The sequence below is a fragment of the Staurois parvus genome, unplaced genomic scaffold, assembly GCF_062004578.1.
Source record: "Staurois parvus isolate SC_StPar_1 unplaced genomic scaffold, SC_StPar_1.0 ptg000014l, whole genome shotgun sequence".
NCBI lineage: Eukaryota > Metazoa > Chordata > Amphibia > Anura > Ranidae > Staurois > Staurois parvus.
In genome coordinates, this window is record NW_028317810.1 from 9,636,611 (window position 1) to 9,654,053 (window position 17,443).

The 17,443-nt window shown below is 41.2% G+C and overlaps 1 protein-coding gene across 1 annotated transcript in view; it reads left to right on the forward strand.

The window, feature by feature from the left end:
- Window positions 1–17,443, forward strand: part of RFC5 (replication factor C subunit 5) — a 46,148-nt gene that overhangs the window by 16,366 nt on the left and 12,339 nt on the right. Inside the window, exons 5-9 of the mRNA XM_089677219.1 lie at window positions 1,349–1,422; window positions 2,593–2,752; window positions 2,839–2,920; window positions 7,659–7,788; window positions 12,318–12,395. Of these exons, the coding sequence (XP_089533345.1) occupies window positions 1,349–1,422; window positions 2,593–2,752; window positions 2,839–2,920; window positions 7,659–7,788; window positions 12,318–12,395 (524 nt within the window). The remainder of the gene's footprint in view (window positions 1–1,348; window positions 1,423–2,592; window positions 2,753–2,838; window positions 2,921–7,658; window positions 7,789–12,317; window positions 12,396–17,443) is intronic.

The following is a 17,443-nucleotide window of genomic DNA, read 5'->3' on the forward strand; positions in this document are numbered from 1 at the left end:
CAATAGGGAGTGTAGACATCCAATAGGCTGACGCGTTTCGAGGACTTGCCTCTTCCTCAGAGCTCTGTTCCCCTGCTTGATGGCTCTGGAATCTGGCTATGGAGTTGCCTCCGGAATCTGGCTATGGAGTTGGAAGTCCTTTCTCCACATCTTTTGGAATATTCTCACAATGGAGGCTAGCATGTCGGGCTGGGAGGAGTTCTGGGCACCCTTCTAGATGACCACCTTCTGAAGGACTCCTCTCCCTGCCAGCTATTAAAATGCCCACAAGACCATTCTAGATGCTGCCAGCTCCTGTCCAGTCAAGCAAGCTATTCTCTATCTTAGAAAATCACCACTCAAGCCCTAACAGTGGAAAAATTAATCCCTTCCCTATCATCATTGGAAGGTTATAACAGCAGATGCAAGTCTCTCAGGCTGGAGAGGAGTGTTTAAACCTTGACATTCCAAAGCATGTGGTAAGTGGGAACAAAACAATTTCCCCATCAACATCCTGGAGCTTAAAGTAGTCCAGCTGACCCTGTAGCACTGGACAGCCAGTCAGGGTGCAACCAGCCAATGTCGTGGAAGTGGCCAACATCGACCAACAAGGGAGCACCAGGAGTGTGGCTAACTTGAACAAAGCAAACCAGACAATCTCATTAACAGAAACTGACTGTCCATTGATCTCTGCAGTCCACGTCCTAGAAGTGGACAAGTGGAAAATGGATTACCTCAGCCTGGATTTTCATCCAAATGTCTTCAATTTATATGCCAATATAGGGGGATTTTCGATGTGGACATCCTAGCCTCCAGATACAACAACAAACTACCTCTGTTGTCAGAACCAGGCATTCTGTAGCTCTAGCCCCAGATGTCTTGATACACAGTTGCCACAGTTATGTTTGCCCCGTTGTTGCCCACCCTTTTTGTTTGGGGATGTCACATAATGTATAAATATTCTGCCTGTGTCCTGTACTGTATGATTAAGCTAAGAGGAATTTTGACTTGCCTGTAGATCCCATATCTTGGAATACAGTGCAGGACACAGGCAACCTCCCCTTCCATTCTTTGGTATGCTCTGTGTTGCTTGCTACAAAACTGGGGATTGGGTTAGTGGGGGGAGGTGCCCGGGGACATATCCTCCAAAGTTTTGACAGTGTCCAATCACCTGAAGTTGCATGCCTATAACCTACAGTGTATAAATACTCTGCCTGTGTCCTGTATTGTACTCCAAGATATGGAATTTACAGGCATGTCAAAATGACACTTATTTATTTATTTTTATTCTTTTGATAAATAATTGTATCAGTTGTACAGATGCAGCAGCCTTGTGTGTCTTAAAGTGACAGCTCCCTCTCCATTACAGAAAAGGCTTCAAGCTTGTGATCTTGGATGAAGCAGATGCAATGACTCAGGATGCGCAGAACGCTCTAAGACGAGGTAAAATGGCAAACAATTCCACTGCCATATGCCTGGAAATGCTACAAATTTGCCAGATCTTGTGAAAATTTCAGATAGACATAACAATCTGTCTCGTCTTTGTTACAGATGCTGAATTTATGCAGTTGGCATATCTATCCTTTTTTTTTTTTTTTTTTTTTTTTTTTTTTTTTTATTATGGAGACTTGCTGTAATAAATGCTTTGCAGCATCTGAAGTAAATGTTTAAAAAAAAAAAAAAGGTGGGGGGAGTTCTGCTAAACATGGGTTTTTACATATGTACACTAAAGCTTAGTGTTTGTTATGTAATGTACCATAATGATTAGGATTCTAGTTTAACTTTTGTATATGTTCTGCCTTTCCTCCAAGACAAAAATTCTGGTGATTTAATTTATACAGAGGGAACTGACATACTTAAATTGAATCTGCTTGCTAGTCCTTTAAATTAAAATAACATGGCTTTTAGGAGCATAAAAATACTTCAGATTATTTCTTTCTACCAAGATGTGTTGTCAATGCTGAGAAACTTCACCTCTGTTTCTGTAAGATCTTGAATTCCCTGGCTGTGAGTAACAATTGATGGTATTGGTGACAACATACGCATTCTGATTGGATACATTTTTGGATTCTGTAGGTAATGTTTAATCGGTACTTAAAGGACAAATTCACTTGTAATTTTGTCCTTTAAAGTGCACCTTGGAATAAAATGCTAAGTCTACTTTACAATGTCGGGGCTAACTCTCCCTTCACAAATCTCTGGTTATTATGTGTAACATGTACCTGTAAAGTACTGTACATGTTGTGCGGCGCGATTTAAAGAACATGATAGAAAAAAGGCCAATATTCTATATTGTTTTGCTTGTATAACCACTATAGGTAGTAATGAATATTACTTCCTATAGACATCCAAGTGTAAGGCTTCCCAGTAGACTAAGCTTTTCTTCCATGTTGATTAGAGGTTTTTTTTAATTGTCTAACAAAAGTATTTGCCCTTTCAGTGTAAAGTAATGTATTGGTTAGCCTACTTACTGTGGGTTGGCCGTTTGTCAAAAACTGTGTCATTATAGTTTCTGAGGCTGGTACATTTCCTTATGTAAAGCGAATTGCTTTTTCAGTATCTTTTAAATATAAATGTTTTATAATGTGCCCTTTGTTTTTCATCTCTTTGCAGTGATTGAGAAGTTTACTGAGAACACTCGTTTCTGTATGATTTGTAATTACCTGTCTAAGGTCATTCCTGCTCTGCAGTCCAGGTGCACACGGTTCCGCTTTGGTCCCTTAAGTTCAGAGATGATGATTCCCAGACTGGAGCATGTAGTCCAACAGGAAAAGTTAGTCAGTTTTCAAACCTGTTTTCCAACAAATCACTGACTTCTGCTTCTTATGCAAAATAATTTCCAATCCCTTTTTTTGATAGCGTGCAAATTAGCCCAGATGGAATGAAGGCCTTGGTGACCCTCTCCAATGGGGACATGCGCAGAGCACTAAATATATTGCAGGTATGTAATTTTTCATGCCAGTGCTTTACACTGCTGTGGGCTAGTAGTAAATTATGCAATGCCAGATGTACACACACTTGTTTATGGATGAAACCTGCTTTTATGGCAGATGGGTATATGTTCTTAGCAGTTAAACGCTGACCACATTCATGGATGTTAGCAATAATATAATTTATTTGGATGATACCATTATGGTGCATTGGATGCTACACCAGTCTTGTGCACAGACTGACTACTAATGTACCTCACAGACCCCAGAGGACCTCATGTTCCTGACTACTTGGGTTATGCTGCCACCGTCTGATGAATGGATGTAGGCCAAAAAAGGCAGGAATCCCCATCCAGGCATAACCTCTCCCAGCTAAGCCTCACTTTTCAGCTAGTGTCTTTAGGTGGCGGATGTACCAACACATTTCTCTCTGAAGATCTCCAATTAGTGGCTTAGTTCTTTAATTCCTGGCCTTTCCTGAGCACCCCTGATGGGGTTGGAAGTCTGAATCAGTTGACTATGGCCAGAAGCAACTGTACTTGGCTCCAACATGCAAGAGTGGGCCTGTAATGTTGTCAGCTGGCACTGGATCATTTTGGCATCAATCTCCAGGGTGCAATGTATCCGGTGACCTTGCTGAAAGGGTGCCTTACTGGTCCAGGGCAGTGATCCTCCCTTGGGGGTCATAGTCCATCTAGGCCCTGCTAGCTTTAACTGTGGCATGGCATTACCTGCTTTTGCTAATCCTGTAATCTACAAGCAACCCAATATCCTTTTTCCATCTCTGATTCTCCCAGGGTAGCCCCTCCTTATGTGTATTTGGCCTGTGGATTTTTGGCACCCAAGTGCACAACTTTACATTTCTCAATATTGAACCTCATCTGCCATGTAGCTGCCCTATTTTGTGAAAGTCTTTTTTTGTAATGGTGCTATATCTTATGCCAAAGTTTTCCCTGCATTATTTATCCTTGCCAAACACTGAAATTAAGCTCTTGATTCCAACTTCTGTATCATTACTAAACAAATCGAACAGCATTGACCCCCAGACGGAAGCCTGGTGCACACCACTCACAACTTTAAGCCTTTCAAAGAATGAGTTCTCTATCACCACTCTCTGGGCCCATTCAAGTAACTGGTTTTCTATCTATTTACATTCAATTTCATCAACTTCAACAGATCTTGTTTTCTAAACATTTGAGGTACAGTATCAATGCAAAATTTAGATAAACTACACCCGCTGGACTTACATCATCCAGTTTCTCACTTATTTCCTTATAAAACAGTAATAGATTGGTTGGACAAGAACAATCCTTCATAAATCAATGCTGGTTGTCACTTATGGTACCTTTTATCAAATACCAATTTCTGTATAGTGTCCGTTTTACTATTCGCTCAAATACTGTAAGTATTATTGATGTTAGGCTGACTGGTTTGGTTTCCTGGTATACACTTTTTTGGAAGTTGGTACCACATTCACCAGTCAGTTGGTTACCATTCCAGTCAGCAAGGTGTCCTTTAAAATTAGAAATAGCGGCTGGTTATAAGTGAGCTAAATTCCCCAAAGACTCGCAGGCCAAAGACATCTGAACCTGGCGATTATTGTCAAGACTATCAAACCTGTCTTTTTCAGCTGGTAAAACTGAAGAAAAAAAAATTTAGAATATAGTACATTCGCAATAGCCTTTTTACTATTGATATATTTGAAAAAAATCATGCGTTTTACCTGCTGTAGAAATGTGTTCCTCATGTGTTGGTCAGAGGAGCTTGAAAGAAGCAATCAAAAGGTTTCTCTTTAACGTTGAACACTTGTTTGGACCATCCTTAGATGCTTTCACCCAGAATGTGACTGGGTAAAAGCATGCTCTTAGCCATAAAGAATAGGGTGAAGGTGACAGGGTAGAAAACTGGTAATGCTTTTGGAATCCAAGAAGCGCTTCTTCCATAAGCAGCAAGCCTCGGGCCCTGAGCAAAAGCCTATGTCCCTGTTCCATAAGAAGAATGGTTATCTGGACGTTTATCTGCCTTTGCAGGAAGGCAGTGTGGTGTCCAGAGGCTATAAGCTGGAGTTGCGCTGCTTTCCCCTTCTACAAAAGGCTCTTGTCCGAAGGGTCATTGCAGCAGTTCATTGGCATCCCTATTGTGATCTACCCATACATGCTGCTTCTCAGGTTGTTGTCAATTGTACAGTTGGCGGTACAGGTCTGAAAACATTTGGGTGCTGAACTTTTAGACGTCGGCCTTGGTTTTCACACAATGTCTGGAGTGCGTAGACTTAGTCTTCAGCACAGACAGCGGTTTTGCTTCTGCAGGCGAAAAGCCTGTCTTTTTATCCGAGGAGGTATCCTTGAGGTAATTGGAAAAGTCCCTTAATTTGGACCTACGTGAAGGTGCTGAGGAATATGATAGCTACCTTTTTGATGCAGTCCCCATATGCCCAGTGTCACTCCAGAGTTTTTCAGCTCAATTTCCTATTGATATGGGACAAATGGCAGGAGTTCTTGGATCTGCCAATGCATCAGACTTGCAAGACCAGATCTGGAATGGTTGATATTCACACAGATGCTGGATACCATGAAATCCTTCCTTCCAGTGAATTCAAGAACTTTGAGGATGGGTGCCAGCCTGGAGGGCTAGGGAGGTGGTCTGGAGAAATTGCCAATCAACCTCCTGTAACTTGGTATGATTTGGCTGGCTCTCCTACACTGATCTGTCTAACTTAGAGGTCTCCCCTTCAGGATGCAGTAAGACAATGCCACGCTGCGGCATACACTAAGGGACAAGAAGTGACACTGCTCAGGAACAAAACCTGAGGAAGAAGACCTGAGCTGGTCTTGAGCAGAACTTCATGTTCTGTCTCTCTCCACTATGCACATTTCCAGCTGTCAGTAACTGAATCTTAGAGAGAGGGCCCATCGGTCTGTGGTGATCAGAAATTTCTCTGCAGTGAGGGATGCCAGATGTGGCTCTCTTGGCGTCCAGATTCAGCAACGAACTGGACAGGTTTGTGTCCCAAACCAGGGATCCTCAGGTGTTTGCAGTAGGTGCCGGTGACTCCTTGGGATCAGTTTCCCCGATCTGAGCCTTCCCTCCACTGCATCTTCTTCCATGCCTTGTGGCGTTCGATGTTCCTTTCTGCTTAATGGCCTTGGTAGCCTGGCTGTTGAAGCACAAGCACTGACTGATAGGGGTGTTTCTGACTCTCTAATCCCTACTATCCTCGAGGCTAGAAATTTGACCTCCAGGAAAATGTACCATTGTACATTAAAGACTTCCTGGTGCAAGGCTAGCAAGCTTCATCTCTGGTAATATGTTGTGGAGTGCATTTTTGCTTTTCTTCAATCTGGTGTCTCGATGTTTTTGGCTTCAAATACCATCAATGGACAGATCTCAGCCTTGGCTGTTCTATTTCAGAGACCTATAGTGCCTAACTCCTTTAAAGCTTTTGTACAGAGTATCATATGAATTCTTCCGCATGTGCAGGTTTCCCTTTGTCTCTTCCTGGACCATAACTCTTGGTCTTGCCCTTTTTTTTTTTTTTTTTTTTTTTTTTTTTGCAGTCTTCTCCTTTTGAACCTCTCCAAGAGATTCCCTTGTTGTCTTTTTGGGTGCCATTACCATGATTTACAGGGTCTTGGCGTGGGCCGCACTTTCTGCAAGGAACCCTTTCTGGTTCTTCACCAGGACAAGGTGATGTTGAGGCCTTTGTCCTCTTTCCTACCCAAGGTGTGTTCTTCGTTCCACCTGAAATAGGATGAAGTTACCATCTTTTTGTACTAATCCCAAGCATTCTGAATGTTGATGTTTAAGTTCATATGAAATCTATGGCTTTGTTTCAACCGTCTGATTCCATGTTTTTTCTGCCTGAGGGTGTTTTGTAAGTGTCATGTTGTTTCTCAATCCACTACTTCTGGGTGGATTAGTCAGCTCATTTCTCAAGCCTTTTGTATCAAGGAAAAGGTTCCCCCTTTCCCAGTCAAGGCCCATTCCACCATAAGTGTCAGTACGTCCTGGGCTATTCAGCATCAAACTTCTGTTCATTTGTAAGGTTGCTCTCTGGTCCTTTCTTCATTTATTTCTGCCAGGTAAGTGAGTAAACCTGTTTATGCTAGTTTTGGGGCAAATGTCTTGCAGGTGGCTTTGAAGGAAGGTTCCTCGTCTTCTGTTCTGGGTTTTGGGCGTGTTTGGCATTGTTGCAGTGTTGCCCACCCCTCACGTTAAGTGCTTTTGAACTTCCCAAGCAGTAATGAATATGAATTCCTCTATGTTCTGTAATGTACAACTTAAGAAATTAGGATTTTTGGTTTACTAGTAGTATCACTTTCTTTGTTGTACATGACAGGACACAGCTCCCTTCCCTCTTGTCTGTTCCTCATTGCATTCTAGAAAACTGTAGTTTTGTTGAGCTGGGTGGGGTTATGTCTGGATAGTGATTCCTGCTTTTTTTTTGGTCAGTGTACATTCCGCATAACCCAAGTAGTCATTAATATGAGGTTTTCTGTGTCCTGTGACGTACATTAGTAGTCAGTCTGTGCACATGACTGATGTAACATCTAATGCACTATAATGGTATCGTCCAAATAAATTATATTATTGCTAATATCCATGAATGTGTTCAGCACATTTTCATGGATATTGGCACACTCCTTTTTAAAACCAAATCTTATAGCAGTTCTTGACTTTAAAATTTGATTGGGGTGGAAGGCATTTTTAGTTTTATTTTGATTTATTTTAATTACACTTTTCCTGCAGAGTACATACATGGCTTATGAAAATGTAACTGAAGATACAGTATATACCTGCACTGGGCACCCCTTGAGATCGGACATAGCCAACATTCTAGACTGGATGCTGAACAAGGACTTCACCACCGCCTATAACCGTATCCATCATACAGTTTGTAAAACAAAGATTAGGGCAAAAGAAAAATACAATACAAGGTGTGACCATTTTAATTTGCTTACCTATACACTGGTGGCTGTTTTCACCTTCAAAGTAGTCCTACTTTTTTAGATGACTGTGCCACTGCCAGAAACATTACTGGAATTCTTTTTCCGGAACTCTGCGCAGTATATTTGTTGTGGCGTGCTGGATGTCCGGAATGTCATCAAATCTGTCCTTTTTCAAGGCATTTTTTTTCATTTTGGAAACAGCCAAAAGTTTCAGGGTGCTTAGTCAGGAGAAGAAGGCAGTTGGTCAAGTTCAGAATAGATTTCTGGGCTAGGAACTCGCAAACCTATCATGTGAAGAAGCATTGTTATAATGGACAAACGCCAACAGCGCAATCCACACGTCTTCTTTCTTCTACTACTCCATAAAGACTGAGTCAACTGGTGTGCGACGGGGGTGAGTACAAGTTAGAACATGTCAGAAAACTCTGGAGTGTGAATAACTGTGTGACTTACCACCGTAGTGCTACACTGCGGGCATTCTGGGAATTAAATTGTCACACCTTGTGAAATCACCACATGGTGGAATTGATGCCTTTAACAACCAATTTAATTTTACCGTTCATTTTATGGAAAAATGAATTCAGGTTGGCTGCTATTGACAACACAGCTTTTGCCATTTTTCTTTTCTCTGAATAAATTAACCCAGTGTTTTATGATAGTTCATGAAATTTTAGACTTGCCTTTTTGCATTCTCTCCAGTTAGTTGCTTCATTACTTCTGCTTTTTCATTGCTTTTGCTGACAAGCTCATATATTGTATTAATTATAATGTTCTTTTCTCTGAACGATTCGACATAGACAAATTGTTAAAGCCTATGAGGGACTAACATTTTAGTTTCCTGGAATTGGGTAGACTCTGATTTTAGATCATAGGAAAAGCGCCATATGTAATGTCACTGCTTCATGGTGATTGAAGAGCATTATGGCCAAAAAGATGTTTTAAATTTTTGTAGTGCACCAGAATGATGAACACAAGTGGCCCCTAGAGACTAGTGTGTTCTTGTTTGAGGTCTGGTTAGGATGTGGATTGTGAATAGGAAACCAGGGGGTAGGGGAAGTGGGGAGACAGTAATGCTGCTACAAAAGTGCTTCTGTTTGGTGTGTTCTATGTATTTGGTTGAAAATGCATTTTATTGTGATCGTGCATTTTATTGTGATCGTGCATTTTATTGCATCGTGTTCAAACATGTTAGCTTGGAACAACCCGTCAAACACTTATTTCGGAAGGACAATGGGGTGCTTTAAGCGCCTTTTGGCTTGGTGACCTAACTAAGGTGAAATGGGAACAGGCTTAAATGCACGACTGTCATAAAAAGTGTTTCTGTAACTGTTACCAAAATGTAGAGCATGTGGTTTAAACCTATGGCAACGAGAGGCATATATAGATGGTCTCTGGCCAGGAGAGAGTAGGTGTGCAGGCCTTTGAACACGGTTTGCATAGGGAGAAAGAGATACTTCCTCCCCCCCCCCCCCCCCCTTTAGAGTAAGGATGTGTATTGGTGTAGAGTACGAGGGATCTGATAGCATGCACAATGGTTCTGTATGGATATTACTCTGATAAGGAAAATATTATTAGTATCCCTCTGGTAAGTTGTTGCAGTAGTTCTTGATTATAGTTATTGGTACTTTTTTGATTTAAGCCTTCGGTCTGTAAATTAACCTTCCAAGGTACAGTTATCGTTAATGCCTTAATTAGAATTCCCAAACTACAAAGTGGATTCTGTGGGGGGGAGATTTCACTACAAGACATGTTCTGATTGTGCTTTGAACATTTGGATGGTTACCAACATGAAAAGGAAAGTGGTCACAGTGCCATCATATGTTTCTTACTCTTAGCCTGCATAATTGATATAAAGCCTGATTAATTATCTCTAGTAGTAGGTTATGTTGCCCATCAATATTTGATCATTGGATGTCGCTGAAAAAGGAACATAAAGAGTATTTTCAGCCAAATTGAAGTAACACCTACTTTTATAGTTACATGTTTTAGTACAGATAGCATAATTTTAAAAAAACAAAAACTATTAAATTACATTAAAAATTGCAGCTTACCATTTAATTTAAAAATCCTACCTAGCTTTCACATTTTATTTAACTTTAAGGAGGGGGCTAGAGAGTTTTGTTAATTAACCTGTCTGTACTGTACTGTCAGATTTTTTTTTTTCTTTTCTTTTCTTTTTCTTTTTTTCTTTTTTTTAAGATATTTTTGAGTTTCACAACACATAGACAACACCCCAAAAGGGTTCAACAAAAAGGGGGAGAGAAATCCCCTAGTATAACATATACATAGCCTACATACGGTTAAGGTGCTGTCAGATTTTACTATCAGTTGTAAACTATATTTGCACACTGTGACCTTGCTACATGGTATGTTAATGCACTAAAAAATAAACTGTCCCTATAACAGTTGTTCAGTTGCACATTGCAAGCTATTTTGAACAATTCCAAGCTGCCTATAGAGGCCTATGTATAAACCTGCTCCAAAGAAACCTCTGGAAAGGTAAGACTATATCCAAATACCTAATTGGGGGGAGGGGCATTCGGATGAGTTGGGTAAACTGCAAGGCTTTTTTTGGCTGGTACTCCAGGGGTGCTCAGTTCCTTTATCAGCTATTTGAAAATGACTATCTGAAATTGTTTCAAAATTTACAGGGTGAATTTGGTATCCCCTCTTGTAGTTTCTTCCAATACCTTCAGCTCCGTCATGCCCTCTTAGCCCAAGCTAAGCTGAGAACTCTTGCCAGGCCAACACTCCGCTTATGGATCAGTTAGCTACTACTAAGGATAAGAAGGGTCTCATTTCCACCCTTTATAGATCTTTACTGACTAGCTCCTTGGGCGACGTGCAGTTTCCTGGCAGGAGAGCGTGGGCTACAGAGCGAAAATAGATGAGATTTGGCAGGCTATTCTGGAACAAGTTCCACTGGTGTCCCTTTCTCCGATAACGTTTGTCAAAACACTTTGTTAAACATAGGGCGTATAGAGAACTGCATAAATTACATTTATAAAACCGCAGGGAGAGTGTGGATTGTCCCAGATGTGGAGAGTCTCTGCTGTTTTGCATATGCTCTAGCGGTCCCTTAAATTGGTGTGTCCTGGCAGATTCTATAATGCTACCTGAACTGCTGGTGTAATGTTTGGCATGTTGTATTGGCAGTAATGAGTGGCCGGAACACACAATGGATAGGCACGTTCTTGGAGTGCTTTTTGTTTTCTGCTATGGGCTTAGTGGTATGGCTCTCTAGTTTATCATTTGTGTTGAATACTGGGCGCAACTCAACTTTGTTGCTCCTCCTCATGATACAGGGATAACAAGGTTTAGGATACCACCCCTTTTTTATTTCTTTTTTTTTTTCTTCAATATTCATGGCTTTGTTTGCTATGAGCCTTTGTAAATATGCTGACACTTCTTGTATTTACACTGAGAGAATATTTGTCTGATACTGTACACTAGTGTTGCACCGATACTCGTACTCATGAAAATGCTCCTGATACCCGAAACAGATACTTTGCCCAGTTGTTTTGTATGAACGCAAATTGCACCGCAAAGAATGGCATGTGATTTGAACAGGAATACGGTGTGATTCCTGTCCTAATTGCATGCGGTTTCCTGGACCGCTCCGGTGTGAACCCAGGCTGAAATCAGTATCACAAGCCTGGGTTCACATAGGAGCGGTGGGGAAACCGCATGTGATTCTGACAGAAATTGCACCACATTCCTGTTCAAATCATATTCCATTGTTTGCAGTTCAATTTGCGCCCATTCATTTTGTATGGACGCAAATCGCATAGCAAAGTATCTGTACTCCATGTTTTGTTTTTTTGGAGGTTTTTTTTTGGGGGGGGGGGGGGTTCTGATATTTTTTTTTTTTTTTTTTTTTATAATACTTTGAATAAAAAGTTATTTGGAAAAAAAAAAGAAAGGTAAGACATTATTTTTTAAATTACATTAGGTATGCTGTGTGAAATGGAAGTTTCTCAAATTTGCAAAAGTGGAAATAAGAAAGATTCTGACTATTAAGTCATGGGTGCTTCGCCTGAACAGATCTGTAAGCAGCCACCTGGACAAACGCAGACCAGATTGACCTTTTATCTATCCAGGACCAAGCCTTTGGTAGAAAAGTTCTGCAGACTGGCTTCCCTCCCTACTAGGGATTTTCTCCCTTCTGGTCATATGCTGTCCTGGAATATGAGTAAGGAGTTGGGTACCTAGTAACTCCAATTTCCTTAGATCTTCCAAGACAGCAGAGTATTCCCTTCTATTTTTTCACTTTTTGCTGGCTGGTTTTCTTTACCTTTTTGGTTCTTGTCTGCAACTGTGGTCACTTGAAGCTTTTGTAATAATGATGGATGATGTGGTTTCTGTTTTTAGGTGGGCAGAGTCTTTTTATCATTTGCTGTCTGTAAATGTAACCCATTGCTTAGAAGAAAGTGATGCTCCTTAAAACTGACATTTTCAGATATCATGGAATTAAAGACCTTAAAGGGCCTGGCTCTTCATGACATCTTGACAGAAGTTCACCTATATGTTCATCGAGGTAACACCAAAACAACCATTCTGCTGACCTAATCTTTGTTGGTGTGTTCACTTAATCTATTAGAATAATGGAATTATCCAAAATACTTCATTTAAACAACACTTTTATATTTTAGTATAAGGTTACACTTCAGTCGAAAAATATTTAAATGCTTGGGGCTCTTCAGTCACAAATTGCTACAGTATACTAATGCACCTATCTCCCTTATGTTATTTAACTGAGAGCTGCTTTTACTGACCTTGTTTAGTTCACGGCAGAATTCTTGCTGTATCAAAGTCTCTGAGGTTCCCCACAAAAACCAGTCAGATTTGAGCATGGAGAGGTTACAGAGTATAGACTTCAGGAATTGTATTCATCCAGTCCACAAGTGAGGTCTGTGTAAACTCTGCCACCTTGCCTATCAACAAACAAGTGTCAGGACCTGTTTTAAAGGCCACCTCCAACTCACTGATACCATTCACAGCACTCTCCCAATGCACCTTTTCTCTACAACGTACCACAGCCAATACCAAATACCCATTCAGGATTAGGAAAGTATGTGACTTTGTCCAGTGATGCAGTGCTGAGGCCTAATGGCCTGTTGCTAGACTCAAAAGCTCAAAAGAGGGTGTGACAGAGTGCTAATGTCATCACTGTCTGAGCTTTGACAGCGGTATATTTCAACTGCTGTGATGGAGGAAAGAGCAGCAGGTGATCCCTATGAAGGTTTGGAGATGGGCTTTAATCAGAACCTGTCACTGCACTGACTGAACAAAGTGACAGGGTCTGTATAGGGTGCTTTTGAAGTGGACTCTAACTTTACCAAAATGTAGGCATTAGCAGTTTACTGAAAAGTTTCACTTGTTCACAGCAGTTGCTTTTAAAAGGTAACCTGTCATCAGAGAAATACAGTACTAGGTTGCCATTCCTGACCTGGTCTGAAAATGCTAGTTTGGCTGTCTGATTCAGTAACTTCAGTTCATTGGGTGTCAAGGATTGGCAGAATGTTTAGAAATGAAGATTTTTCTATGTCCTTTATTTGCTGCATGCTTGCTTAAGATCCAGGGAATATTTGATTGCCTCTCAGATCAGGAAGGAATATTTTTTTCTCCCCCACTGGAGCAAATTGGATCACGTTTTATTATACCTTCCTCTGGATCAACTGTGGGTATGTATGGTATGTGTGTGTGTGTGTGTGTGTATGTGTATATATATATATGTGTGTGTATATATATATATTATATTTTGAAATCCCAAAATATACAGCGCTCTATAGACCATAAAAATTATATATATAGATCATATAATAAACCATCATATAATAAAAAATGAACAAACACCAAAGTCCATCAAAAAAGTCCTCATTATATACACCATGTGAATTGAATAATGCAAAATAAAATCACCACGTGACTGTAAATAATCTTCAGAACTGTGCTGTGCCCCCCCCTTTAGGTGTGCACTCACCAGCTTTATTTGCCTCCCCAGTCTCATGGTTGGCAAAATGCGCTTTTTGTTTAAACATATATTTCTCCAGATCAGGATATTCACTCACATATGCATTGATTCCTTCCAGAATGATTCCAACACTTCAAATAAACAGCCTCAGTACCAGACTTTCCACAATAATCTCCCCAGAATGGCTCCAAAACTCCAGACCTAAATTTCTTGGAGATGTTTCTCCATATTAAGCGAAAGAGAGGAAATGGAGACCCAACATAGTGTAGTATCCTTCAAAACTCTTTAATCTCTGCTCAAAGAAACTCACAAGAACAAAATTCAAGATAAGCCCAAAGATATATCTCTTTACATGCAGTGAAGGTAATGTAAGAGAGGGAAGACCGTACAACGCTCTCACCGCTGCCGATCCACGCTCTCAAACAATGTGCGTCATTTCCGGTTCCAAAGATCGTCACTTCCGGTTTTCGCTCAGCCATTCTTTGACGCGTTTCGTCACATTTGAACTTATTCATAGGGAGTGGCTAAGCAACAACGTTACTGGGTTATCTGAGAAGCACGCTTATTTTATTTATATTATATGTACAGGTGAAACTCGAAAAATTAGAATATCATGCAAAAGTTCATTTATTTCAGTAATGCAACTTAAAAGATGAAACTAATATATGAGATAGACTCGTTACATGCAAAGCAAGATAGTTCAAGCCGTGATTTGTCATCATTGTGATGATTATGGCTTACAGCTCATGAAAACCCCAAATCCACAATCTCAGAAAATTAGAATATTACATGTAATCAATAAAACAAGGATTGTACATAGAACAATATCGGACCCCTGAAAAGTATAAGCATGCATATGTACTCAGTACTTGGTTTGGGCCCCTTTTGCAGCAATTACTGCCTCAATGCGGCGTGGCATGGAAGCTATCAGCCTGTGGCACTGCTGAGGTGTTATGGAAGACCAGGATTCTGCAATAGCAGCCTTCAGCTCTTCTGCATTGTTCGGTCTCATGTCTCTCATCTTTCTCTTGGCAATGCCCCATAGATTCTCTATGGGGTTCAGGTCAGGTGAGTTTGCTGGCCAATCAAATCACAGTAATCCCACAGTCATTGAACCAGGTTTTGGTACTTTTGGCAGTGTGGGCAGGTGCCAAATCCTGCTGGAAAATGAAATCAGCATCCCCATAAAGCTCGTCTGTGGAAGGAAGCATGAAGTGCTCCAAAATCTCCTGGTAGACTGCTGCGTTGACCCTGGACTTAATGAAGCACAGTGGACCAACACCAGCAGATGACATGGCTCCCCAAATCAACACAGACTGTGGAAACTTCACACTGGACTTCAAGCATCTTGCAGTGTGTGCCTCTCCATTCTTCCTCCATACTCTGGGTCCTTGGTTTCCAAATGAGATACAAAAGTTGCTCTCATCAGAAAAGAGGACTTTGGACCACTGAGCAACAGACCAGGTCTGTTTTTCTTTAGCTCAGGTAAGACGCTTCTGATGTTGTTTGTTGTTCAGGAGCGGCTTGACAAGCGGAATATGACATTTGAAGCCAATGTCCAGGATCCGTCTGTGTGTGGTGGCTCTTGATGCATTGACTCCAGCCTCAGTCCACTCCTTGTGAAAGTCCCCAACACTTTTGAATGGCCTTTTCCTGACAATCCTCTCCAGGCTGCACTCATCCCTGCTGCTTATGTACTTTTTTCTTCCACACTTTTCCGTTCCACATAACTTTTCTATTAATGTGCTTTGATACAGCACTTTGGGAACATCCAACTTCTTTTGCAATTACCTTTTGAGGCTTTCCCTCCTTATGGAGGGTGTCAATGATGGTTTTCTGCACAACTGTCAGGTCAGCAGTCTTTCCCATGATTGTGATTCCTACTGAACCAGACTGAGAGACCATTTAAAGGTTATGGCCTAATTAGCTGATTAGAGTGGGACACTTTGAGCCTAGAATATTGCACCTTTTCACAATATTCTAATTTTCTGAGATTGTGGATTTGGGGTTTTCATGAGCTGTAAACCATAATCATCACAATTATGACAAATTGAACTATCTTGCTTTGCATGTAATGAGTCTATCTCCTATATTAGTTTCACATTTTAACCACTAGCTTACATGGCACTTGTACCCCCTTCCTGCCCAGGCCAATTTCCAGCTTTCAGCGCTGTTGCACTTTGTGACACAGCTTTATTTTGGTGGTATTTAATCACCTTTGGGTGTTTTTGTTTCTTAAACCAAAAACCACTGAAAATTTTGGAAAAAAAGTTTTTTCTTAGTTTTTGTTATAAAATTTGGTAAATAAGTGATATTTCTCCTTCACTGATGTGCACTAATGAGGCTGCACTGATGGGCACTGATGAGGAGGCACTGGTAGGTGGCACTGATGGGCATTGACAGGCATCACTGACGGGCACTGTTAGGCGGCACTGACGGGCACTGTTAGGCGGCACTGACGGGCACTGTTAGGCGGCACTGACGGGCACTGTTAGGCGGCACTGACGGGCACTGTTAGGCGGCACTGACGGGCACTGTTAGGCGGCACTGACGGGCACTGTTAGGCGGCACTGACGGGCACTGTTAGGCGGCACTGACGGGCACTGTTAGGCGGCACTGACGGGCACTGTTAGGCGGCACTGACGGGCACTGATGGGTGACACTGACAGGCAGCTGAAATGGGCACTGAAATGTGGCACTAATGGGCACTGGCAGGTGGCATGGATGAACACTGAGAGCTGGCACTGATGGACACTGACAGGTGGCACTGCTGGGGCTACACAGATCATCAGGGCACACTGATCATCAGTGCCCTGATGATCTCTGTAGATGTCCCCTCTGAGGAATGCCGATTACTGGCTCTCCTCTCGAGCTGTCAGCGTGACAGCTCGTGGGGAGAGAAATGCAGATAACCAACATTTCCCTGTTTACATGTGATCAGCTGTGATTGGACACAGCTGATCACATGACCGAGCTGACATTTTCGGCTTTTTCCATGGATCGGTGATCCGCTGTGTCCGTGGCACACTGCCGATCGCCACGCTGTGCACTCCCGGAGCCACGCATGCGTGGTTAGAATGACGTCATATGACATCTTCCCAGCGCGAGAGAACCGCTTTGTGTCCGTCATTTTACTATATGGCGGGTGGGAGGCGGTTAAGTTGCATTAATGAAATAAATGAACTTTTTTGCACAATATTCAATTTTTTTGAGTTTCACCTGTGTATATATAAAATTTATTTTATTTATATATATATATATTATATATATTTATATATATATATATATATTTTTTTTTATTTTAGTGTATATATATTATATATATTTTTTTTTCTCTGTTGGTTGAACTGGATGGACCTGTCTCTTTTTTGTTTTTGTTTTTTTTTCAGCCAGATTAACTATGTAATGTGAATGACTTTTATGTACAGAAGACCAACACAGCCACACATTTACTTTTAAGTCTGATGGAAATTTCTTTAGTTCTGGGGAAATGTGACTACATGTGTGTAGATGTATGATTAATCTATCCTGTATGTCCAGTATGTGTGTTTTGTATTGTAGTTTAGTTCTATGCCTATGTGGGGTGTATAGGTCTGTGTTTTTATTATGCA